The following is a 27,177-nucleotide window of genomic DNA, read 5'->3' as shown; positions in this document are numbered from 1 at the left end:
TCATTTGGCTTGTCCAAGGGATAAAACCTGATTTTAATGCTGAAGAACATCCGCTGTACAGTGTGTCTGAAGGTAGAGAAATCAAGTAACTGCCAAAAATGGAATAGCTTCCCCCACACATACCTTTCAGTGCTAACCTGAAATAATTGGTTTAGTGCTGGAAACATGCTGATGCATGTCAGTGTAGATGTCGAGATCCCGGATTAATGCAAGGATAAGAAGTGGGCTGTGATTCATACTTAGTAGTTTCTGTCCTCCCACCAGCTTACCAATATCTAAAGGCCATTACAAATACCACAATCACCATTTTCTCTCCTGTTGAACCAGCATATTTATTATGGAATTCAGGTGTGCTTCATGTCTGCCTCCTTGTGCTGTCACACCTTAGGTTCCCTGGAAGGGGGTTCATGGGCATTGTCTGGAGACCCTCTAGGGGGAAAAATTTATGGTGTTCTCACAATAGGGGGGATTCATCCTTCCAGAACTAAACCTGGACCTTTAAACATCATATGGAAAGGTGGTCTAGCGCACCTGAAAACTAAAGGGACAGCAGCAGCTGGTGGGTCAGTAGGATGCATTGAAACATGTCTGGCTGGTGGCACATATTGGACCAGACTGGTCAATCATCATTGGTTAAGAAAATACCCCATTCTGCAATATCAAGCTTAGGTCTTTCTGTGCTTTGCAAAAGACAGACTGGGGAGTAACCACTTCTTGTGGCTGGAGGGGCCATCTGAAATTAGAAAAGGAAACTGGTAATAGGGAACAAAGCTGCAGCTCACTTACTGAAACAGTGAGTTCTTGTGTGAGTGACTGTTTGCACAACACCACATCCAAGTGATTTTTGTGGAGTAGAAACAAGCCACCCGTTGAAGCTGCTGAGCTGAAAGTTTGCTGAATGAGCTGAAAATGATAATAATAAAGTCATATTCTGCTCCTGGGAGGACGTGTACCTCCAGTAGGGTTGTTTAGCCAATGGGTATTTCAAAGCATCTGACAAAAAGCATCAGAAAAATTGCTGTCTTCTGGTTACAGTTCTCAATTTTCTATGTGCACTGTGTAAGTAAGAAGACTATTAATAAAGGGAAGGTGTTGTGAGCAACAACATACCTGCAGCAGCACTGGCATAAGCCAAGCATCATGTTTTCGCCCATTCCAAGAGGAATTCTCTGTTTATCTAGATTTGGCATGCTTGTATGGGGGAAAAGGAAACGCTTTTTGAGCTGCTGTTGGGAACAGTGCTATTGCTAAATATAAGCAAGTAAGACACAGTTGAAATGTGTTGTGCTGTAATTTTGTTTCCTGTTTTACCAATCCTTATTTTCATTTTTTTTCCTACAGAACAATTCAATTAAAACATCGAAATACAATTTCTTCACTTTCCTGCCTCTCAACCTGTTTGAGCAGTTTCAGCGAATAGCCAATGCTTACTTCCTTTTCTTGCTGATTTTGCAGGTATGAAATCACTGTGCTGTTTCCAGCAGATTGTTCTCTGTTATCAAAGCCAGTCTATGTTTGACAGGTGTAATGAAGTGCAAGCTATAGTCCTGGTGTGAATTAGCATCTTAGTAAAATCTTACTGTACATAGAAAGTAGGGCAGAAAAAAGCAATTTTCTCTTTTACCTTTTTATATGAGGGTTTGAACTAAATGAAGGAAAAAAAGTTAATTAGTTTTCAACAAATTGTGCAACTTTTTCATGCCCTGCCCTACTGTCCCTTTGTGTCTACCTCTGAGTGCTCCTGGCTGTCCTCAGTTTTGCATTACTTATTCATCCTGTAGTGTAAAGCCAAGTTGTGTCTTACCCACAGATTTTAAGGTAAAATCCACAGGCAGTCACTAAGGAAAACAGCAAGAAGCACACCACATTTGCAACCTGTGGTGTTTCCCTGGGAAGGAAGGAGTTAACATCAGCAAGGCTCAAGGTTTTGGCAGGTTTGCATAAAGCTGGGTATGCTGCTCCCCTCTCCAGGGTGAGGGAGATGCCCAGTATGGAGAGTGTCAGCCCTGGCAGCGCTGTTTAACCCTGTGGATTGCAATGGCATTGTGTTGCACTTTGCTCATCCCTGCTGCTAATGATACCCTGAAAGCTGAACGCACCGGATAAATTGATATCAGGATTTCTGCCCCTTTGCCCCTTGCTGTGTACTCTGCCATTGCTGACTCATATCAGAATACACATTATCAAAAGAAGGGTGTAATTTTGATTATGTTTCAAGCTTAATGTTTTAAAGTTGATCATTTCACTGCACACAAATTTGCAAAATAACGTCTCAAATGCTTTTTTTTTTTTTCAATTTCAGCTCAAAAAAGCATAGGTGAAATGTGGTTAAGCCTTCAGCATACTACATATGATCCTTTTTGCTTATTTGCAGGAAATGAATTTTTGAAATTACAGTGCATCTATGTTTTTCAAGAGAAGGTTCCTTTTCAGCTGAGCTGGGAGCACAGTTCCTGCGTTGTTGTGCTGCACTCTAGCTGTTTGTCTGTCAAATTCATACTATTTCAAAGTATTTGCCTTAAATTATTCCACTGTGTGTTTTGCTAGGCCATCTAGGGTTGACTATATATAAGAGCACACAGCTTTTTCTTTACATCAAGATAGCCTAAAGAGGGCAGGCATTAGTCTACATGTTCCTCACTCCATCCCTGTGGGACTATTCCTGCCTCAGGAGTGGATATGACGGGCAGGCTGTGGGGTCTCTGTCTCCCCCTCCTTTGTCACAGAGCAGTGGGACATGAATTTTCCAAGGGAGGTGAGAAGGCAGCAGTTGCAGCCTGTACAGCTGAGCAGGGCTATGGTGCCTGTAGGATCTGGGCTATGACAGTGCATAAATGTTAATTTCACAACGCACATGGAATTGACAATTCCCAGATCCAAGCTGAGGGACACACTAATGCTGGTTTCACGTTGCTTCCACCCCTAGTGCTGCACTTCTAGAGGAAGGGGAGAACTGTGTGGGGATGAGGCATCTCCCTCTGCTTGACTGACAGCCTAACAGAACCACCTTCAACTCTTTGGCCCTCTCACTGTCAAAGATGTAGGAAACAAAAGCGGCTGTGCTGCTCCTGGGACAGCAAGGTCAGCCCTGGCAACAGCTTGCATTGTCCATTGATGCAAAATTTACTTCAGCAAAATGTGAGAAGCTACTGAAACAAAGAACAGAAGCTTTTGAGGGCTCTGCACAGCTGGTTTTGCTCAGACGGCTCTTGAGTCCCTCACAGCAGTCTTGCCTATGTCAGTACTTCCAAAGAAATACCCTGGGGACTTGGCAATCTTGATTCTGCAAACAACAATAAAGAGCAACCCACTACACTTTCTGACAGCTCAATTTTTCTAACTTTAATTATAGCTTGTTTTGGAAGGAAAACATGGGTTCCCTGGCTCTCCCACCTTTGGAGGGGGGCGGATCACATATCAGGGATGGAGCTACATTTGTGTCTTTATTCTATATTCAGGTATCATAGAAAGATGTTGTCTGCAGCTTGATTAGGAAACAGTGATTTTCCGAACTGGCAGGAAATGTCTTAACTCAGATCTTTTCTTCCTACAGTTGATTCCTCAGATTTCCTCACTGGCATGGTTTACAACAGTGGTGCCCCTGGTGCTGGTGCTGGCTGTATCAGGAGTCAAGGATGCCATTGATGATTTTGTAAGATCTGTATTTCTGACCTGTACTTTGGAGTTGGTCTGTGATTCTTCAGCACAGTAACTGAAATAAACTGCTTAAACTCAGCTGGTGGCAGGCACTAAGATGGGGTCTGAAATTAAGTCCCCAAAATCTATAGTTTGTTACTGAAACAGGAGCTAGAATTTCCAAATTGCTGAACAGCCCAGCAGCTCCATTGACTTTCTCTGAAACTGCTCAGCATGTCTGAAAATGTCATCACTCATAGATATGTCTGGATGCAGGCACAGAAATCTTAGGCTTCCACTTTGGAAAACTCATCCTCTGTCATCTAGTACAATGTAGATGGAAAAAAATTTGGTAGGAAGCAAGTGCTCAACCCACTTGTGATTTTTTAAACTTGCTCAGCTTTGACCAAAGTCTGCTGCCATTCAAGCTAATGGTCAAAAGCCCAGTTGACTTCACAGAGTGATATTAGAACTGAGTTTAGCATCTGATTTTCTCTCATTATTAAAATGATTTTGATGTCCAATGGAGCAATGCCAGAACATCAATGACCACTTTCCGTATGAGAGCAGAGGAATGAATTTCTCTGGTGTTTACAGACTAAGGTGGGTGGGAGCAATGCCAGCTGAGTCAGAGCTGTGCTAAAGTGACATGTAAGGCTCTACCCTCCTTCTTCTCTCCAAGAGCAAGCCCTTGCCTGTTGCCCTTTGCAGTCTGGTTATGCTCTGTGTCACTGCCATAAACACGTGCTGGACACTGACTCAGTTGTGACCCTAATCTGCCTGACCCATTCAGGCAGCTGGGTGGAAATCCAAAATGTTAATGAACTGCCTAGGGCTCCTGAGTGTTTGGTTTCCTGGAAATGCCTTTTAACCTGCTGATCCAATTTTCAGAATCGACACAAAAGCGACAAACACGTCAACAACCGCCCAGTCCAGGTCCTGATCAATGGCATGTAAGTCCTTTTTGCTGTAGTTCTCACAGGGAAAAGCATTTTATTAGTAAATGTTTTTGGTTTTTTGTGTGTCTGTGTGCATGATTCTTAAGGATCACTAACAATTTAAAATTGAATTGTGTTTCACACCACTAGTTCATCATGCAGTTTTGGACTATGTGTCTGATTAATGAACCCTAGACATAGTACCAGAATCTGTGCAGGCATTATGGCTGTGACCTTGTGCTGACAAAAACTAAACTCTTTCTCTGTTCCTGGCTGTTTATGTTTAACTAGGAATTTCAGAGTCTTGTATTGCTTTTCTCTTTACCCCAAAAGTGACATGCAAAGCTATCTTCTGTGTCCGTTTATACTCATAGCATTTATTTTGCATTAAGCAAAGCTAGGCATTATCAACAAGATATTTCAAATTAAGAAGCTGGAATATCTCCTTCACACACTTCATTATATTTTGAGTGTGTGTAGCACTTCTGGCTTAGATGTACCCAAAACATTTCAGCTGCGTGCTTTGGACATTGTACTGCTAGTTCTTTCCTGCAGAAAAAATAGCAGAGGCTTTGGCTTTTGTGGCAGACAGATGTGCTTGCAGCTCCATGGAGTCCAACTATGCATAGGACAAAGCTGTGGACAGCTAGGAAATATTTTGTGACTTTTTTCCACACTATAGATAGCAGTATGTTGTGTAAACTCCAACAGATTACCAAACAGTTAAGAATATAAGTGGAAACTGAAGAATAGGGACATAGTTTTTTGTGCTCTCTGCTAAGTAAACCAGTTTCTTAGTTTACTGTGTACTAGTTACTGTGTCTAGGAAACAAATTTTGACACAGAAATTTTATAATGTTTTGCCTTTTTCAAAACCTGGGAACCACAGATCCTGTCCAGCTCTAACCAACACTGAATAAGCAAGATCAAACTGAGTTCAAGCTTGAGGTCTCAGTCCTGTTTTGAGACTGATCTTTCTCACCTCTAGAATTTTCATATACAGCTATCTTGTCTGTGTTGGTGCCTGCAGTTTAGCTGGCTTCCTGTGTGGACATCTGGCTTGGTGCTGTGAAGACCACTGCAGACATGGCTCAGACAGTCAAGTGCACAGCCAAGCCAAGCACTGACCTTCCTGGAAGCTGGCTACTCTTGCTTTTAGCAAGAAAACCTTTCATAATCTGCGGTTTTCCCAGATGAAGTCTCTCACACAAAGCAGAGAGAGTTTTTTGAGGCAAAGTGGCCCTTTAAGAAAAGGAAGGAAGGGAGTAGTCACTGCAGAGACAAGGACAAGGACAGTGCACATGGACTGCACTGCTGTTTTGGGGGTTGGTCTCAAACCAGCATGGGTCAGCCCAAACAGTGCTTTTATTGATTTTTACTGCTATTTTTTGCACTGTGGTGATCCCCCAACTTAATATGGATCAGGACACATCATGGCAGGCCCTGCTCCCAAGTCTTGATGGCACCTACAGTCTGACCCCAGGAGCAGAGCTAAATTCCCCACTTTCTTAAGAGGCATTTGCTGTATGTGCTTACTTACTAGAGGTTTCCTTGCAGGTTAAAGGAGCAAAAATGGATGAATGTCCAAGTGGGGGATATAATAAAACTAGAAAACAACAACTTTGTGACAGTGAGTACCGTTTGTCTCTATCCTGATCACAGCTAATCTCTGCCACTCTTATCACTCACAAGAAAATCAGTGGTAATGATGATGTGGCAGTAACCGCAGGCAGCAGTGCTTCGCAATGCCTGCTGACTGTGTGAATTCATGCCAAGTCTGTCTGTCTATCTGTGCTCAGGCTGATCTCCTGTTGCTGTCGAGCAGTGAGCCACACAGCCTGACGTACATTGAGACAGCTGAGCTGGACGGGTAAGTGATCCTGGCCCTGGAGTGCAACCCCTGCCACCGCTGCAAAGCCACCTTCCTGGGGACCCTGGGTGCTGCAGGCACACCTGCCATAGCTTTGGTAGCAAGACTTTCATAACATGTAGAATAAACCTTGGATAGGTATCTTGAAAATAAAGTCATCTGTTGGATACTTTTGCTTCTTGAGTGCAAATGTCATGTGAGGAGGGGACTTGACTTTTCAGTGACAGCTCTTCTAACACTGAGAGTTAGTTAGACACATGTCCCTGCAATATCCCCATGAGAAGCTGTTGCTTTTTTCTCCTCTAGTATTTTCCTTGAGACAGATTATCTGGGCAAAATAATCATAATGAATTACTGGTAATTGCCTTTAGTCTGTTGTAGAATAATATCAATGCAAGCACACAGCAAAGGCTTCCAAATGCTGCCCACTCCAAGACACAACTGGCTACAAAACCAGAGGGCTGCAACTTGTATTAATTGGAATAAACTGGAGCTGACTCATCTTTATGATCCAGTTTGCATTACCTTTTCTGCATTGCCCAGAACTAGCAGCAGTCTGAGTGACTAAGCAAAACTAGAGATTCTAAGAAATTGTGTCTCTCCCAAGACCCTACAGACAGCCCTCTGGACCTTCCTCATCTGATTTCTGCTTAAAATAGGTTTGTAGTTTTCATACCCACTAGTGCCACTTCTAAGAGGCCCTGAACTAATGCAGTATTCTTTTGACATTGCATTTCCAGCTCCCCAGCTAGCTAGTCCCAGGACTGAAGTAATCTTCCAGATCAGAATACCATGGGAGAAAAGATTCAGAGCTCTCATACATGCTCATACATCTCATAGATACCTTGGATTTAAATGCATCATGAGTGACAGGGTAGAGAGTGCACTGCTCTGTGTGAAATTAAGAAGACAGAGCCACTTCATCTTTGATACTATTCCTCAGAATTCCTCTGAATGCCTGTCAGTGCGACTGAAAGAGACAATCTACACCCTTTGGCCAGGTGAAACAGATGTACAGTATCACAGTCCATCAGATGGCTAAGGAAGTCAGTCCTCAAGAGCAGAAGTGATTTTCAAGGAGAGTTTTCAGTTCACATATGACTTTCAGTTCATGTTTTTTTCTTATAATGTTCACCACAGTGAAACAAACCTGAAGGTGAAGCAGGCACTGACAGTCACTGCAGAGCTTGGAGAAGACCTTCAGAAGTTGACAGAGTTCAATGGTGAGTATAAATGGAAAATCCACTTTACAGATGATTTGCCCAAATTACAGAGAGTGGTTGGGACTCTTCCTTCCAAGCTGTCCACTATCCCCTGCTAGGTGTTCTCTGCAAACAGTGCCAGCAAAACAGAACAGGCCCTCTGCAGTCTGTACAGCAGTTATCAGCACCACCAGTAAAGGAAAAGGTCCCTCTGTGCTTGCAGGTCTTGGTGCCATGCATGGCTATAACCTGACTCTGCCTTGGTGGCAATTCTTCTGGATGGACACTTTTCTTTTGTATCTGTCTTCACAAGTCGAGATTACCCACCTTCAAAGCCAGCACAAGAGTTCACATAATAACTGCACTATGGAAACTGTTTTCCCAAAACCTTATGCTTAGTTCTGATCTCAAAACATTTTCACACTGCACTTTCACACTGATGTAGCAATGCTGATGCACTGATTACATTTATCTTCTGATCAGTGGCACTTCCCAGACACCACAGAGACCTGAGGGCTAACTGTGCACACAGGACAGGTGACTCAAGCCTCACCCTGAAGCTGTTCCTTTTCTCTCTCAATGAAAAAATAAAGACTGAGTTTTAAATATCTAAAGGCAAGCACTATAGATTTGCTTAAGAAACACGTCCTTTCACAGCACTGTTTTCTGTACCAAATGCAAAATTAGAATAGAATAGGATAGGATAGGATAGGATAGAATAGAATAGAATAGAATAGAATAGAATAGAATAGAATAGAATAGAATAGAATAGAATAGAAATGTTTTAATTGGAAGGGATCTACAATGATTGTCTAGTCCAACTGCCTGACCACTTCAGGGCTGACCAAAAATTAAAGTATGTTTTTAAGGTCACTGTCAAAATGCCTCTTAAACCTGACAGGCTGGGGGCATCAAACACCTCTCTAGGAAGCCTGTTCCAGTGAGTGGTCACCCTCTCAGTAAAGAAATGTTTCCTGAGGCCCAGTCTGAACCTCTTCTGGTGCAACTTCAACCATTCCCATGTGTCCTGTCACTGGATACCAGAGAATACTTAGCAGCACATACAAAGAAAGGAGCTAAACCTGTCAAACCCAGAATACTTCATGCTCACACATCATCTGTCCGTGGAGAGATGATGAGGGAACAGACCAAGTGGTGTTAGTCACGTTCTGCACTGCTCTGCTGGCTTGGATATGAGGTCAAGACTACAGGAGGAGTTATTATGGAAAGGGGTGGAATGAGTGCTGCTGTCCTTGGAGTGCCTTAAGGATTGCAGGCTCTCAGGAAATACTTTTAGATATAGAGGAAAAATAATTTTAGAAAAAAAAAGTTTTTGAAATAAGTAGATGATTCCAGGACGAGTGGTGGGGATGTGGCAGAGAGCATAGCTGAGGCTGTCTCTGGTAGAGCTCCTTTTGCCTTCTTTGTTGAGGTTTTATGCAATAATATGTGTGAGTTTTGCCAAGTGTCAGCTCAGTACATCAGGATTTCTTTGAAATGAGGGCCAAGGTTCTGGCTGTTCTAGGTCTTGAGAAATATGTTTTTACGTGTACAGTTAGATGCTTAATGTTAATAATTGGAGTGGCATGCCTTAATTATTTTCCTGAGCAGGCTGAAGTGTCTATCAATTTGTAAGCAAAATCTTAGATAATCTTTCAAGCATGCTTAGCTTGATGGTTATCTAAGGGCACAGTGTTCTTGGAAGTGCTTAATTAAAAAACATTTAAAAATATTTGGAAAATGCAGAATTTTCTTATTGGATATTTATTTATTCTCTAAATCTCTATTTTACTTATGTTGTAAATAAAAGTGGCCTCTTCACAATACTTGAAATGAATAAAATGTTTCCCAGGATGATTTATATTTGACAGTGTACTGGGAAGAGTGCCTGGAATCAGACCCAGCCTTGCATTTCCCTCAGCAAACCTCAGTAGAAATATTTAAATATTTATGTAACTCTTTATCTAATTACTTTTTAAGACAGGAAGAGAGGACAGGGTTGTGCAGCTAATACAGACACTCAGTGGAATGCTTAATATGAGTTATGATGTTTGTTTGATGATTCAGATAAGGAGGATGCTTGCAAAACACTGAATTTCTTTGTTTGATTTGGGCAACTGGGAGACCAGAAAGGCAACAATACTTTTCAGTTACCCTCTGCTTACCACAGTTGACTTGGCACTATTTAACTCTTTCAGCTGAAATGCTTCCCAGATCTCTTATTGCTGTTACTGGGTGAGGGGGACAGGAGGCATGGTGCCTGGCTGTGGTGCCTTCACTTGCAGAGCTGCTGGGCTCAGTGCAGCTGCCCTGGGGGGACCTTTAGAGCTTCTCACTCTTTGGTGGTCAGTCTCATTTGGATTAATCCCTTCTGATCTCAAAATCAGCATGCCAGAAGCCCAGACCCACCTGCTTATGGGAAAGCGGATGGAGACACACTCAAGGTGCTCACAGGAGCATCGTCCCACAGCGGGCTCGGTGTTCCTGGTGGGAGACCATGCCCTGGGTTTGCTTTGTATTGTGCTGTTCGAGGTTCCAGTGCAAAGACCCTGTTTCATTTGTGCTTTTCAAGGTGTTTGTGAGGGTGGCAGTGAGGTGGGCCTGGTCACTAGAGACTTTCAGAAACAATGGGGCACAGGTCTGGTCCTTGTTGGACTAACCAGGTGATAAAATAGAAGAGCAGCACAGTTGTTAGTATGAATTCTCATGCCATATGTGTCGCTGAATTTCCTAATTATTCTATCTTTCATGTGTGATGGTTAGTCTGCCCTAGATTAGAGCTGCTTTTTTGATCATTTGCACAGTGTTTGATTTTAAATCTGTAGTGGTGAAGATGGTCATGACACTTAAAGCTGTACTTTTCTTCTGGACTCCTCTGGATTTTGTTTCCAGTCTCTTGAGCCTGGTGTGTAAATCTGGAAGCAGCTAGAAGAACTGTACTCTCTGCAAATGCTAGTATTTTAGTAGGTATTTATAGCCTGTGATGAAAATAACTGCTGTTTAAGTGAACAGACTGAACTCTTAGATTGCCTTTCAGTAAGGCATATTTGTATTTTCCAGTTCTCAATACATCCACAGGGCTCTGCTTTGAATCTTTAAATGTCAGGTGCAGTGATTGATTTAAATAGTCATTTTTATACTGAGGTATCTGAACACATTTTATTACAAGAAATAAATATAAAGCGTGGAAATAGATACTTCAATCACTTACAGTGTCTGCTCAGTGGTCAAAGAAGGTAATGGTATCTTTTAATGCACTCCTGGGACTTGAGTTATAAAACACATGAAATTAAAAATCAGTGAACAAAGACACCTCAGTTAATTACTCTTCTCTAGCCTTTAGGCTATGATTCTATTTGCTTGGGCTCCTGCAGTTGGGGGGAAAATGAAATAGGTAAAAAGGTGATGTCAGCACTTTTAGCTAAAGTTATCCAGTGACATCCTACCACTATGAACTTGCTATGAATGGATTAAAAGTATGTTGCTGGTTCAACATTTCTTCTCCACCCATATAGAAGCTGTGGAAACTTTGTTTTGTGCTCTACCAATAAAAAATTGCTGTGTTCAAAGAATTGGATAAATGCAGGTTCACTGTGGTCCCTTCAATTATGAGATGAATATGGGGAAGAAGCAACATCTCAGAACATCAGAGATGTTGTAAGATATAGAATGGGAATGACAGGGTTAGGAGTCAGCTGTAACTAGAGTGTGAAATATTGTCTCTCTGAGGAGCAGCTGGGAATGCAGTATTGATGACATCTTTTTGGACCAAGATTTCCATTTTTGCTTTTACATTCTTTTTACAGGAGAAATCAGATGTGAGGCGCCAAACAACAAACTGGATAAATTCACAGGAACTCTTACTCTTCGGGGAGAGAAATATGCCCTGGACAATGAGAAGATGCTGCTGAGGGGCTGTACTATCAGGAACACAGAGTGGTGCTTTGGGCTCGTTATTTATGCTGGTAGGTAAAAAACTGACATGCTGATTGCAGAGCCCAGCAGCAGTGAGGTGGGGATACATCACACCCAGCATGCACAAAGGAAGCAAGTATTTATGTTTCTACCAGGTACAACAAGAAAAAACTTGCTTGTTTCAGAAATCCACTCAACAAAGTACATAAGGGGAGTTTTGATCGATGACCAAGAAAGACTGTAACAATTAACTTTGGTTAAGAATTCTCTCAAGTGTATTGAAATAAACACTCTGTATAATTTCTGTATGATTTTCATCCACATTGGAATATCAGGGTCATCAATAATATTATTGATTAGATAGATGCTTTTCATGAGCCTAGTCCTTCTATTGTTTCTATACTCTAGACATGTGAAAAAATGCATAATATGTCACCAATAACATAGCAATACCAAACATGCTGGGAAAAGTGATTAAACACGAAAAGAAGGGTTGAATGTTAAGAGAAAAGAGTTGAGTCAAAGTCCAGATTTAGTGGTTTTATGTCACTCTCTCCATATAATCTCAGACCAAATGATTTAAACTGTTTCTGCCCAAGTTTCCCACTAGCATTCTTAAACTGTGTGTACCTGACTTCATGAGAGCTGTGATGGTTATTTATGCTGAAAAGCACAGCGGGGCCTCAGAGGGAATCAGCTTTAGAACAGCTAAGCTTTATTACTAAAATTAACAAGTGTGCTTCATCTCCAGGGCCAGACACCAAACTGATGCAGAACAGCGGAAAAACAACTTTTAAGCGAACAAGCATCGATCGGCTCATGAATGTCCTTGTGCTGGTGGTAAGTCTGATTAATGTGTCTTCCTTTCTTCAGATGTGTTCATCATTTCCAGATGCTCCACCTCTCTGTCCACACAAATGGGGGGATATGAGAAGTGACTAATGATAAAAAGAAAAAGTACATCATAATTTATTAGCAGCCGGAGCTCTGCAGTGCCTCTGCCAGCCCATCTTGCAAAGCAAGGCCATTACATTGACAGAATTAAGGACTTTTCTTCTGAACTTGTCATTTACTCTGCTCTCCCTTTTCCCCCCTGCATTTTTGCATGAGAAATATTTTGAAGCCTACAAAGCCCTTTTTTCCTTCTAGTAATTTTGTCATTTTCTATTTAAATAAACATTAGCAGTTCTCTCTCTTCCTCCCGATTTCTTGGCATCTCTGATGATATCTGCATAGGACTTGGTAATTGAGTTTGCTAATTTGCATGATGCCAGCCCCTGACTTAACACGTTAGGGTAAATTATTAGACATGGTCTCATTAATGCTCAGAAGCTGGTGTTTTAAGCAGCAGGGAAATTTGAGAACACTAATCTTACATAGCAGGCACTGTTCTCAGACTGGAAAACAGATTGAATTTGACGGTTAAGCTCATCAGTGGTTTTAACAAATGGCAAATACTTCCAGGCAGAAATAGTGATAGTCTTCTTCCACAGACTTTCTCAAGATTTTACTGCTTGAGTTCAAAGCCACTCAGGGAAGGAAGACATACACTCTGACACTACTTTAATCAATGTTGCTTGAAGAAAAGGGCTTTTCACTTCAGATTTTATTTCCCCTTGAGTGCAAATTTGTCATGCTTTCCTATGCATGTTGCACCACCTTCAGTTTATGACACTGGGAAGGTTTGGTGGTCAGTGCTCACTGTTCCTGCTTCTTCCCTGCTACCCTTGCTCTCCAGATCACCCTAGCAGCCAGATGGGACAGGATCCATTCCCAGGCACTGGAACAAGCCCTGGAGGAGGCATCCAGCAGAAGTCTGTGCATTACAGCAAGGCTGTCCTGAGCTCTCCCTGCCCTCTCTGGCTTCATGCCTCCTCAGCACAGGAGCTTAGAGCACAAACATCTCCAGGGTGACACCACCCTCCAACCTCCACATTTCATCTCAGCCTCTGTATTCCTGGTTTTTTTCTTTGGATCCCAAAAGTCCTTTAGGTGAGCCTAGGGATGCCCAGCAGTGCCACAGCACAGAGAGCCACTCCAGGGTTAACTTCAATTCTTCTTGAGGCCTTGCTCTCAGTGTGCAGTAAGGACATGCCCTTAATTTTAATAATCTTGCACCAATCTCTGCCACAGGAAAGTCTTGGTTTATCAAGCTTAGTTATCATCAGCTTGTCTCCCTCAGTGTTTTTCTTCCCTTTCTCCTCTTAAGTGGATAGCAAAACCAAACCAAGTTTGGGCCTCTTACACTCAAAATTTTTCAAGCATTTGAAGAATTTCACATTTTGTTAGGTGTTCTGATATGTTCTGGAGAGGAGAATGGGCTGTGGAGGGATCCACAGGGCACAGAAACAGAGCAGAGGAAAACTGAACTGGGAATCTAGAATTTAATGTTCAATTAGGATTTGCTGAATCTCCTTTCACAAGCCAAGGGTCCCACCCAGGACTTTCAATCTGTTTGGCCTCTCTTTATAAAAACAAATGAGATGAATTTACCTCCTGGCTCTGTTTTAAAAAAAAACTGAGCAAGTTGCAGCCGATTGCATCAGCCTCTGCCTGAGTTCTCGGGCGCTGGAGGAGCCAAGGGTGTGTTTGTCTCCTTTACACATTTTTAAGGAACCTAAAATTTTGGTGTCTAAGTAAAGCTCTGTCATACATTAAACACCAGACTCTTTGCACACCTAAGGGGATGTGGGCACTGGGTTTTTCCAGCTCACTGGGTGGTCGAAGGTTACAGAGTGTGGCCATAAAAACAGGCAGTATATTGTGGTCATAAAAACAGGCAGTATATTGTGCTCTTGAGTTGGAGAATACAAAGCAGCCACGTCTGACTATAAATAGGTAATTTAAATGTAGTGAAGCTTACTCTACGTTAACACTGGCAAAGTTATTTTGTGTTTGTTTGCCCGTCAAACTTCTGGGCACAAAGCAGTGTTTAAGCAGGTTCGCCAAGGGAGTGCCTGTTAAATGTTGCCCTGGTCTGCCCCAACAAGGGTTAATCAGAAGCAAACCTTCCCAGATGGCAGTCATAGCTGTTCTGTCACATTTGGAGGTGTTTCTCATCGATCTGAGAGAGAAGTTAATGTTCCTCCACTGGGGATGCACTTGCCAGCTCCAGAAATGCTTTTTTCTCCAAAAGCTGCTTTTCAGCAGGCTAGGGGGAGCAAATTTTCAGAGAAAGACCGCTTAAACAACTGTCTGCTTCAAACCCTAGAGCAGAACTCAAAGTACCAATCAAGAAACTGAAACTGTTTTAATTCACAGTCCAACAGTCAACGTTTGTCTTGAAGTCAAAAGTCACTTCCTCTTTACAAAACCCTTACCAAGAGGATCTTCAGCAGTCAGTGCATGGGCAGTAACCAAGGAGGGATGATGCTCATGCTGGAAAGCTCCATGACCTTGCACAAGCAATGATTTTTTATGTTGTTCTCTTCGGGGCTGTGGTTGCAATTGCAGCACCCTGCACAGAGTTGTTTCATGCACAGAAATTAATCTCGATGGCTGCTTTTAATGGCTTGGTCCTTTCCCTTTGTTTCAGATCAAACAGAATGTTAGTGAGCCTTGTGCAAGCACAAGTGTTGCACAGGAGTGGAGTTGTGAGAGTATTGGCATGCCCAGTGCATTGAAAACAAAATGTGCATAAATCAAATGCAGCTGTAGGCAAGAGCTGCTGTGGTATTGAATCAGAGTGGTTTGAGTTGGAAAGGACCTTAAAGATCATCTTGTTCCAGCACCCCAACCATGGGCAGGGACACCTTGGGAAAGTTCAGCTCCTGTCTTGCCACACATATATTTCTGTTGCTGAATCACACATTGAAATTCCTACAGGGACTGTGATATTCTGCAAATGGATAATTTTTAACCTCTGGGGCAGGGAGGTGGGTCATGCCTCTCAAATACCCTTAAATCCTTATAATTACAATAGCACTGATTGAAGTATGTTTTAATTTCTGGTTCACAGAGGTTTAAAAACACTGCACCACATTCCTTACCAGCAAGCAATATTGTCTCCATTTCACAAGCTGAGCAATTTATTTGGCTTCGCATAATTAAATGGAAAAGCTACTGCTCATGTGTGAAATAAATGTGTCCCCTGAAACTCAGTCTGCCACCTTTTCTCACTGCAGTTCCCTTTTGTGGCTTTTTTGATATTAATACTTGAGTTGATCAGGCATGAACTTCTCACCAAGTGATTCATATTGCTCCAAAGAAGTATCTTTCTTCCTCCCACAGATTAACTCAGCAGTACAAATATTAGCTTTACCATCAATGTTTCTATGTTTGTCCCTCAATTACTGTTTTTTAGAAAGGTTGATTACTGTTTTAATGTGATTGTTGCTGTGTGGCCTTTACATAATGGTCCAACTTACTGATATTTCCTCCCTAATGATTATCCTTGCAAAAGATGGTTTTTAATTGCTCTTTTGTGCAGCCTGTTGACTCCATATCTTCACTTTTTTATTATTATATTGGTTGTTTTATGTCAAACGTTTGGAAAAGACCGTTCCAAAAGAATTATTTTCTCATCATTTGTTCAGGAAGGATGACAAGTTAACTGCAGTTTATATCCCCCACCATCACCATTTCTACCGTACAAATACTGTAATTATATTAGCAGGATTCCAAGATGGTGGGTCTTCCCAGTTTTTAAAGCATTGTTAAAAACTAACTTTGCTAAAGGTTAAAACCTATCCTCTAAGCTTCCATCTTTGAATGAAATGGACTTGCTGCATTGAAAATGCTATTAGCAGGTAGAACCACACAGTGCTTTGTGTCAGTGGACATAATCTTCCTTTTTCATCTCCCATAGGGCAGATAAATCCTTCTTCCTCCTTTCTTCTTTGTCTTGGAAGGCTGTCTGTTAACACATTTGCTTTTCACACACCTGTTTATGACTTTATTTTTGTCTTTTCTCAATTCTTTATTACTGTTGGATATTCACACTTCTGTAATTCCTTGCAGTTTGTATTAATTTCTGTTAAATTTATTTCTTCCTGTTCTGTCTTCATTTTCCAAATAAATGTCTTTTTTAATCAAAAGTCTTGTCTTTTTTAATCAAAATTGCTTTATGATCTATGTAATGTTTTTGTGTCTGTTAAATAGTGTTCCTGAGCAAGCCCAAATTTTCAGTAAGGTTTTCCAATTTGAAATTCACTTCCCAGTTGCTGTTGCCCTGGTTACTTTAGGCTTCAGGAAACAGGCTTCTCTAAAGCCCAAGGATATGCATCACTGGTTGGTATTGCTTTTTGTTTGCTCAAAGGAAATGTAATCAAATTGTGAGGGCAAATGCTGAGGCAACCATTAGCTTTGAGAAAGCAATTAACTCTCCTCTAACCATCAGAATAATATCCAGTGCTAAATTCCAGACTGTATGCTGCTGGATTATCCTTAGTGTTCTTTCAGAAATTGTGAGGAAGACTGTTAGACATCTGGCAAATGGCCAAGTAAAGTCCTTCAGGCAGTTTGTATTCCCAAGTGTGCAGCCAGATGCTTGAGGACCCTCATTTCAGTTCTCCTCTAATGAGATTTGCCATACAGCAGGCTGCTGTAACCACTCTAGTTGAGATGTCTGCCTGGGATTTAAATCCCCAGCTGTTTGAGGACTTTTAATTCCAAGTTGCCAGACTCTGCACCATGTAGCTTTGTCCTTGAGGTAAAAGTATCATAATTTTTCCCTCTTCATCCCTAGGCACATTTTCCTATGATTCAGGCTGTCCAACCCTATTCCATTAAGGTCTTCTGATTAACCTGCGCATAATAAATTCCTTGTTTCTAAAACGCAATACATTTTGTTTGGTTTTGATTTGTTTGGTTTGTTTTTTGTTTTGTTTTGTTTTTTTTTTTTCCAGATCTTTGCATTTTTAGCACTGATGTGTCTCATCCTAGCCATTGGCAATGGTATCTGGGAGCATGATAAGGGCTACTACTTCCAGGTCTATCTGCCTTGGGCAGAGGGCGTCAATTCTGCCTCCTACTCTGGCTTCCTCATGTTCTGGTCATACGTGATCATTCTAAACACAGTGGTACCCATTTCACTCTACGTCAGGTACGTGCTCTCACTTTTGATCTTAGGAGAGATTTAGCTTTTGCCTTAACTGGGAGCAGCATTTTCCCAAAAACCTAGCACAGCCCCATCATGGATGCTCCTACACAACCACAGTGACGCTTTTCCTGTTTCTGCTGCCTTCAGAAGGTTTTGTCAGGGTTGCACTGGGGACAGCAGTGAGCCCTGGAAGAGGAAAGGATGATTTTGCAGTTAAAGGGGAGGTATAGGTGTGTAGGATGCTATAGGAGCAGGGCTGGAAGCCTGCCACCATTAGGATCTTGCTAACAGTGAATGAATGGCCTGTTCTTTGAGGTGGCCTCAGAACTGTGTGAGGATTGCCAGGTGAGTAGGTGCAACCAGGTTCAAGTGCTTGGTGCTATATGAGCAGCTGAGAGTGTTCTCTCCTCCCAGACAATGCAGAGCTGTGTTGGTTATTGTGATAGACAAATAGGAGTGACAGGTAGGCAATGTGTCTGTGGTGCTCTCAAAACTTGGAGCTGGGGTAGAGACTGCAAAGCCCTGTTCAATTTATCATTGTAGCTACCTTCAGTGAGCTTTGCTACTGAGACTCTCTTCTGTGTTGGTAAACATGAGGAATGAATTCCATTCCTATCCAGTATATCACCCAGCAAAGTGAAAACTCATGTCATCTGCAAGCTGATGCCGCTCTTTTGGTTGTACTGAGGGCACAGTGGCTTTCTTGGTGTGGAGCTCTCTGTGGTTGGAGACATGGCTGTGCTCATCCTGTGCTACTGGGCTCAGCTCAGCCCACAGCTCTGCTGGAAACCACCTCCTGAAATGGCACTAACTGAAACCCCCTGCTCCTGCCTCGGTTCTCAGCCCAAGAACTGCTGAAACTTTTCAAGTACTTTTATAAAGTACTGCTTTATAATGGGTTTGCTGTAAACTTAGCAGATCATTTCAGTGGGACTTGCTTCAGCAAGTGGCCTTACCACAGGCCACCTATGGACTGATGAGTTCAACTGTCATTGCCTTCAAAGTTGTCTTCTAACTGCAATTCACAGTGGTGGTGCTGAAGATGAAGAGCTTGTCCCTTAAGCTAAGGAGTATTCCATCACCTTCTGTTTCTGTTTCATCAGTGTGGAGATTATACGCTTGGGTAACAGTTTCTACATCGACTGGGACCGTAAAATGTATTACCCTGCGAATGACACGCCAGCTCAGGCCCGAACCACCACACTCAATGAAGAGCTGGGACAGATCAAGTACATCTTCTCAGACAAAACAGGAACTCTCACCCAGAACATCATGTGTTTCAACAAGTGCTCCATCAATGGCAAATCCTATGGTATGTTTGTCTTACTCTCTGGGTTTTCCTCACTGTGTGCCTCTTCCTCCCCAGAGACTAAATCTGACATCCAGAGCAGAATGCCATCTAAGGAACTGCAGTGATCAAGTGTAAGGCTACCCATCAGGAGTATCTGGACAGCCTGATTGCATCATTTGCCATGTATTAATAATTGTTTCCTCTTTTTTCTCACTCTTTTATCTCCCTTTTTCTGCCCCATTACTGCCCCAACACTATTAGTTTCACCTCATTTGTCCCAGATTTACATCATCTGTACTCAAATTTGTTTTGGTTTTTTTTTTCTGATATCACTTGTTAGGTAGTCACAGCTTTATTATGGTATTATTGGCATGGCTAGCCAGGTATTGCTAACCTTGCAAAAAAAAAAAAAAAAAGCATTATAGATGTGTATATATATATGTGTGTGTACGTACATATGTATATATATACATATACATACATATATATACATATATATATGTATGTGTATATATAATATAACTCACATAACTCACTCCCTTCTAATCACTTATGAAATCAACCATGCCTCATAAGGCTCATCTGCAAATTTTGTCAATTTCTCACCCTGTCTCTTTCTGCAATTTCTCATGTGATGAGCAGTGATTTTCCTCATCCTTTTCAGATAGTTAGAGTAATCAATGACCTGGTCTTTGTCTTTACACTTGACATTCTTCAGCTACCAGAAGAAAGAAAAGTTTGTAGGAAGTTAGAAAAAATAGGAGACATGAGTTGTTAGCTGTGTTAGATCCTAGAAGTTATTGATTTAAAAGGCTTGTTCATGCTATGGCCCCAGGCAGTTTTTTCATACTGCTCAAGAGGTGGTAGCATGTTATAAACTGCCTAATTGATTAACATCATTAGATGCTCCAGAGAAATTAGTCACTGCTTATTTGTATATGGATGCTTGCTTTGCCTGTGTCACACCTGCTGATGCACTAATGTGCCAGAAAGTTTGCATCTTTTCTCAGTGCTATCAGCTGAGCTAATAAAAGAAGATATTTCTTCCTATGAATCTGTGCATATTTGGAGACCACCTTATCTCAAACAGTGTTAGTAATAATACTGTGTTAACAGTGTTAACATTAATACTGCTAATGAGGAGTTTGAAATCTCTCCTATCAAGTGCCCTTAGTTGACTTTTCTGAAGTGCATGTCACCACTAACATAGATATAGGGTAAGGGTTCAAGAAATGAATGGGAAATACATGCAAAGAAGGCAAACAATCTATTGCCTGTAGTTTTCTAAATATTTAGCTTCTTCCTAACACAGTACTTCTCTGCTGCTCAGGGGATTCTGGAAAGCAATGCCAGAAAGGATGATTTAGTTCTGCTCTCCTCTGGAGGCTTAAGGGAAGGAGGTGCACAAAAGCCTCTTGGCTGTGGTTCCCAGGGAATGAGCTGATGCATGGATTCTCAGGAGAGGTGTTTACTGTGTGCCTTTTACACTCCTGGGGCCTTTATAAAGGCTCACCAGCACTACAATTGGCTTTGGTCACAGCTGAGGTTGCTGGTGCAAGCATGAGTCAATCATTCCTGTAACTCATTGCATTTTGATCTTATTTCAGTGAACTGCTGGGACTGGCTGGCCTTGGGACAGTCCAGACCTTCTTAGTGAAACTTTTCTCCAGGCAGAAGTTCTAGTAATGTTTCTTGGAGGTGACTTGTCTTCAATTCCTATGACCAGTTCAACCATTCGGGGAGAATCAACAGAGCAGCCTTGCTACCTAGATGTGGGAAAAATGAGCTTTGAAAACTCCTTCTGTATGGGTGTCCAGGGACTGCTGCAAATAGTAGGGTCCAGGAGCTGGATTTTGAAGGAGAAGGCACAAGAGAAATCATTCCCTGGAAGCACTTTAATTTCCTGTCTAGCACCAGAACCCCTGTTCTCTTTGTGTTCAGCTCAAGACAAGTCTTCTTTACTCAAAAGCCAGTCACTTTATGGTAACTGCCTTGTGTTTCAAGCATCTATCAGTCTCCAGATTTTGTCATGTCAACATGGAAACTGATTGTTATGCATCATCAGTCACCAGTGCCCATGTCAATGTACTGAAACTTTTAAAATAGATTCTAACTTAGAAACACTTTACTCAATTTTGTGGCTCAGAGACTGCACTTACCCGCAGTTTGTGGCTATAATTTCATCTTTCTTGCTTGCAGGTGATGTGTATGATATGTCTGGGCAAAGGATAGAAATAAATGAGGTAAGTGCTCAAGTGCTATCAGGATCTGTGCTTTCAATGGACTTGGATAAGTACCGGTGGGCAGAACCCTGCAAAGGTTATGTTTTTGACCCTGCAAGAGTTGATGCTCTTGATGCTCAAACAGAGATGTGTGTTCCTCTGGATGTCAGAGAATTCCCAGAGTTAAGTTCCTTTCCAGTAAGCCTGGGTTTAACCTCCAGATTGGGAACAGCCCACTGTCCCCTCTGCTACACCTGACATCCTGGTGCATGCACAGCTTCTCTTGAACACTTCACTAGTGATGTTTGTTGCAAACTTGGACATTGGTGAATTTTATTAACCTCATCAACTAATTGAAGCTTTAGTGAGGAATTAGTGAGTGCAGTTCACACCAATAGTGAGGTCACTGCTAAATTCCTCTGATGTCTGGACTTCAGAAAGTGTGAAAATGTATCATTTTTACATTTATCTTTAGCCTCTGCTTGCAGGCACAAATGCACACATCTTCATTTCTAAAATGTCTGAAAGTGCATGCAGAAATCCAAATAACAAACAGCAAGATGATGATGAAAATCCCACTCCTCATTCTGATGATTCATTTCCAATCCATTTAGAACTTAAATTGCTCACTGAAACAGACTGTTTGTGCTGAGCACTGTGCCTGCAGCCTGCCCTCTCTCTGTCAGCCTTGCTTGGTGACACACACTGGACCCCTGCCAGCTGTCCACCCCACCCTGCTGCTGGTGACACTCTCTGGAGCAGAGTCCTGCTGCCCACATGCCCACAGTGCTGCTGTGCCTGGACCTTGCTGCACAGAGCAGCGTGGGAGGGGTCGATCTGTCTGTGCTCTTGGGCTGAGTGCTAAATGTCAGCGTGCAGAGGTCAAAAGGATGATTCCCATCCTGGAAACTCTGAGCTCATCAGGGATGGGGTGGGAGTCAGAATTGTCCGAGGCAGGCTTGGCAGTCCATTACTCCATGACACATCATGTGGTAAGCTTCTGGACATTTCTCCAGTGTGTTCCACTCTTCCTGGGGCTCCTTGTTTTTTGACAAAATGGGTAGTGCCTGTGGAGTTTAACCTTTACTTCACCTGTCTGTCCTATTTTTTTCCATATCAGAATTATTTTCTGGCTTTGGGAGAACATGGTGAATAAGACAGACTTTTGAATTGTTTTAAGCTGGGCTCCTGCACTCCACTATCACAGGCAGCTTTTGACATCATGAGCACAATGCTTCCAAGCAGGCATGTGTTGAAGGCCGGCACTTCTTTGCTGTAGGTATCCACTGGCAGGGCTCCTGTTGGAGCATTAGCTGCTGCTCAGAGAGGCAGTTTAGCTAGTTGGTTCTTGGCATAAGTGCTGCTCTGAAAGGCACATCTAGTGCCTGTTCTGTCCTATGATTAAATACCTTTCCTGACCTCCCACTTCCTTAAATCTACAAATCTCTGCCACGAGCAGCCAGGCATAGGCAGGATGGGGCCCTTCGTAAACATGAGGAGGAGACTGGGGCAGTGCTGGGCAGGAATTGGTGTGCAGCCCTGTGAGAGCTCAACAAATAATACCAAGCCATGTTTCTTTCAGAACACACAGAAGGTTGACTTCTCCTACAACCCTTTAGCTGACCCAAAGTTTGCCTTCTATGACCGCAGCCTGGTTGAAGCTGTGAGACTGAATGATGTCCCGACTCACAGGTTCTTCCGGCTGCTCTCCCTTTGCCACACGGTGATGCCAGAGGAGAAGAAGGAAGGTGAGGACTGCTGAGGGCACTGGAACGAGTGGTTATGTTCACTTGCACCACAGCATGTCTTCTCTCCACAGAAGCTGTTATTGGTCCTTTTGGCTCCCTGGTGATTTTCTGTAGTTTATGGCTACACATAAATCAGTGTGTTTGGAGATGCCACACGGGAAGAGAAAGGATCAGGGCCTCCACTCCCTGTGTGTTCCTGTGGTGGAGCTGACACTACTGCAAACACCACATCTCTGGAGTGCGGAAATTGCAGGTGCCACAGCTTCCCCGAGGTGGCAGAGGCTTGCCCTGCTCTCTCTACTCTGCTCCTAGCCCCAGAAAGCAAAGAACATTGAGTATCTATCCACTGGAGATTCATTAGCTCCTCTCACCCAGTATTCCCACAGCTACTAGGTCAGGATGACAGGATGAAAGCCATGCTTTAAAGGCTAGAATTAATTTACAGGTATGAAGTGAAAATACTGATCAGAAAAATACATGCAGATCTGACTAGAAGGGGCTAAACCCAAGGAACTTGTCCTGTCAGTGAGATGTTAGATGTGAAAGAAGTGATTAAAATCCCCAAAAGAATCCAGGGGGCCTCTTGCCCTGTCCTGGAGGATGGGTTGGTGGGACATGATGGAAATGTGTGGACATAAGGTGCTTTTTAGTGCTGCACCTCTGTGGATAGACCGAAAAGGAAAGGGATAGCTGCTATATTATATCTTGGATGCTGTATTTTTTCTTTTTTTAGCCCAGAAATAAGTCAAAAACATTACATTTTTTTTTCTTGCATATCAGGTAACTTGGTGTATCAAGCACAATCTCCTGATGAGGGAGCCCTAGTCACTGCTGCCAGAAACTTTGGATTTGTGTTCCGGGCTCGCACACCAGAGACCATCACTGTTGTGGAAATGGGAGAAACAAAAGTCTACAAACTTCTGGCTATTCTTGATTTCAACAATGTTCGCAAGCGAATGTCTGTGATTGGTATGTTCCCTTTGCTCCTTTCTTTCCTTCCTGACTTTTTAGGTTCTGGAGCTGTCCCTCGTTCTGCTATGATGCAGAATTTTTCTAGGAGACCTTCTTTGCAATGTGATCTGCATAACATTTGTTTCTGCAGATCTGAGATAGGCTGCTTTGACTTTATAATTACACAGCAACAGTGCCAGAAAAATACTTAAAGGAGGCAGGTGGAATAAATCGCAGCATCTGGACCAGAGTGATGCAAGCCACTTAATTTTTCATATATCTTGCTGCCCTCATTACAATGCAGGAAAGGCCTTTCTTCTAATCAGCTTTTAAATTTTCAGTGAAATTTGAGGAAGTAGGACAGGAGAAAGCAAGAACAAACTGAGAAAACAGTTTTTTCCCAATAAACAAATTTCCAATTTCTCCCAAACAAAAAATGGAGAAATTATCCAAGAAAGTTTTTGCAGCCTTTATTAACACTCCAACTTTCTCTGATATTTCAGGAATATTGTAATTGTAGTTACAGTTTACTGGTAGGAAAATAGGAGAAGTAGGACTACTTCCCTAAAAACAAGCTGTTCTTCACTTTTTAGTGAAGTTCTGCCTGTAGAGACAATGTAGAGTCTGCTCAGACCTGCACTCTCTTTTCTAAGCAGAGCTTGTCTTGATTCATGGGAGTTTGCCAAAACTTGGGGAAGTTCAGACACCTGTAGAAACTGTTCTTGGTTTTGATGGAAGGGCTTTGTACTGCAAAAGACTCAGTCTGGGATTTGTAGCATTTCTTCTCTTCTTCCTCACAGTGCGGAGTCCAGAAGGTGACCTGACTTTGTACTGCAAGGGCGCTGACACCATTCTTTATGAGCTGCTTCATCCATCCTGCAACTCTCTCAAAGAGGAGACCACAGAACACCTGAATGTAAGAGCTTCCTTCTCAACAACATCTCTGCATTTGATGTTTTCCTTTTCTCCAGCATACTTTGTCTTCAGGAAAAAAACCCCCAGATTTTAGAAACAGCACTTAAGCACCAATTTTAAGTTATGGAATAGAGAAACAAATTAGTTTCTATGGCTTTAGGTCTCAAATTAGTTGCCTAGGCATGAGAACCTGGTGCCGTGTGAACTGCTCTGAGCAGATAGAGGGAGGTGATTCTGTCCTTCTGCTCTGCTCTTGTGAGACCTCTCCTGGAACACTGTCCAGCTCTGGGATCCTCAGCATAGGAAGGACATGGACCTGTTGGAGTGAGTCTATCAGTATGAAGATGATCAGAGGGCTGGAGCACATCTCCTGTAGCTGGGAGATTTAGGTTTTTTCAGCGTGGAGAAGAGAAGGCTCTAGGGAGACCTTATAACACTTTGCAGTACCTGAAGGGGCTACAAGAGTGCTGGAGAGGGACTTTTTACAAGGCATGTAGTCATAAAAGAAGGGTTAATGGCTTTAAACTGAAAGATGGAAGATTTATATTTATTAGGAAGAATTTCTTTATTGTGAGGGTGATGAGACACTGGAACAGGTTGTCCAGAGAAGCTGTGGATTTTTCATCCCTGGAAAGTGTTCAAGGTTGAGTTGGATGGGGCTCTGAGCAACCTGCTCTCCTGGAAAGTGTCCTTGCCCATGGCAGTGGGATTGGAATGAGATTAAGGTCCCTGCCAACCCAAGATATTCTATCATTCCATGATTCTGTAATACGGACAAAGATGGTAAATCCAATGCATGACATTTAGAAGACCTGTGACTTGTTTCTGATGCACCTTTACTTCAAGCCTGGAGAAAAACCTCCCAAAGATGCATTTCACAAATGCACCTGTGATGTTCCATCAAACACTGAGCTCCATGCTGTCCATCAAAATCACAGTTATAAGGGCTTGCTGAGATGCCATGACTAGCTATGCTCCTGCAGTACATTTCATCCAGAATTCATACCCTAAAAATGTTGAACCCCCGTCCAAAATTTGAGGCTGTGTTCAGTGTTTATTTAGGTCTCACTGTTTTGAACTTCTTGTTGAGAAATACAAACCTGAGAAACAAATGCTTGGTTAGTGTAAAGATTTAGAGCCAGAAAGTATAAAAGCCCTTTTGAGATTGTTGGTTATTTTTTTTTCCATAAGGACAACAGATGGTAATGATAAAGTGGTCTTGAATTGCTATTTAAAAATACCCCAACATTTGTGGCCTAAGGTGTCATTTTTTCACCTTTCCTCTGCCAACTTTACCAAGATGCTTTTACCGGTCCGATTTCTGAAGATCCTTTGTAAGCCCAGATGACCAGACTGTTCTTCTTGGACCTGGGATCCTCTGTCTCACCACTGTCTTGCAGGAGTTTGCTGGGGAAGGCCTGAGGACACTCGTGGTGGCCTATAAGAGCTTGGAGGAAGACTACTTCCAGGGTTGGATCAGGCGTCACCATGAAGCAAGCACTGCCTTGGAGGGACGGGAAGACAAACTGTCAGAGCTGTATGAGGAGATTGAAAAAGACCTAATGGTTGGTAATTCAGGGAATCTGGGCCAGGCTCTGAGGGAGGCAGCGAGGGTGGTGGTTTGTCAATAAACAGCTCAGAATGACTTTGGTAAACACTGCTCTGCAAACAGCTCTGCAAAGTGGGCTGTGTGACAGGAGCAGGTCAGAACACCATAGCCCTGGGTGTTCACTGGCACCTCCTTCAGGAGCCCACAACTGGGGTGTCAGCCACCAGTTCAGGGGAATGGTTTTATTTTAACTCACGTGGGTGTCAGAGTAGCTTTCTCGTGATGAAGTGACATACCAGAGCCTGCAGGAGATGACGCGGACACAAATATTTCATAGCCATCCTTTGTATGTGTATATGGCTGATCTATTTATTTTCCAGCCTTTGAAATGGCAGGCAGTGAATAATTTCCAGTGCCCACGAGAGTGCCTCCTTTGTTCTTCCAGCCCTGGGCAGGATGGGTAGATGATATCCATGAGCATGTTTATGTCAACTTGAAATTGAGCTAAACTGTGATCTTTGGGTCATTCTTCTCTCCCCAAGTGTTGTTACAGTTTTTAAATGCCCTGGAGGACTTGCCTGTGTTTTAGGTTTTGTACTTGTGGCAGTGCTTTCTTGAAACCCCGGAAATCCTAGCAGACACCTTTGCTCCTTCTATTAGCTGTATGCCAGAATGCCAGCAGTGCTCAGGGAAGAAGCAAGTGTGAGCTAGGGAAAGGCTGGCCTTTGGAAGTTCCATGGTCTCTCTAGCTGGATCAGAACTACTGTAAAACAGGGATTGTAGAGTTTTGAGGACCCTGTAGAGAAGTTCCCTCAGAGCTGTAACTTACATTGATAACCCTCATAGCTGATCTGTGGTGGACATCTCAGGGTGCTGAAAGGGATCCCAGGCTTAAATTCC

The 27,177-nt window shown here is 42.6% G+C and overlaps 1 protein-coding gene across 2 annotated transcripts in view; it reads left to right on the top strand.

The window, feature by feature from the left end:
• Positions 1-27,177, top strand: part of LOC132086256 (phospholipid-transporting ATPase ID-like) — a 73,895-nt gene that overhangs the window by 28,109 nt on the left and 18,609 nt on the right. For both annotated transcript variants that reach the window (XM_059491775.1, XM_059491774.1), the window contains exons 4-18: positions 1,342-1,455; positions 3,554-3,652; positions 4,528-4,589; positions 6,132-6,204; positions 6,374-6,444; positions 7,585-7,667; positions 11,453-11,611; positions 12,313-12,401; positions 17,408-17,604; positions 18,705-18,913; positions 21,092-21,135; positions 22,697-22,862; positions 23,643-23,831; positions 24,614-24,729; positions 26,129-26,293. In XM_059491775.1, the coding sequence (XP_059347758.1) occupies positions 1,342-1,455; positions 3,554-3,652; positions 4,528-4,589; positions 6,132-6,204; positions 6,374-6,444; positions 7,585-7,667; positions 11,453-11,611; positions 12,313-12,401; positions 17,408-17,604; positions 18,705-18,913; positions 21,092-21,135; positions 22,697-22,862; positions 23,643-23,831; positions 24,614-24,729; positions 26,129-26,293 (1,836 nt within the window). The remainder of the gene's footprint in view (positions 1-1,341; positions 1,456-3,553; positions 3,653-4,527; positions 4,590-6,131; positions 6,205-6,373; positions 6,445-7,584; positions 7,668-11,452; positions 11,612-12,312; positions 12,402-17,407; positions 17,605-18,704; positions 18,914-21,091; positions 21,136-22,696; positions 22,863-23,642; positions 23,832-24,613; positions 24,730-26,128; positions 26,294-27,177) is intronic.

Source organism: Ammospiza nelsoni, chromosome Z (genome assembly GCF_027579445.1).
Source record: "Ammospiza nelsoni isolate bAmmNel1 chromosome Z, bAmmNel1.pri, whole genome shotgun sequence".
NCBI classification, from domain to species: Eukaryota; Metazoa; Chordata; class Aves; order Passeriformes; family Passerellidae; genus Ammospiza; species Ammospiza nelsoni.
The sequence above is the reverse complement of the archived record's forward strand: the minus strand, read 5'-3'. Positions and strand labels throughout refer to the sequence as shown.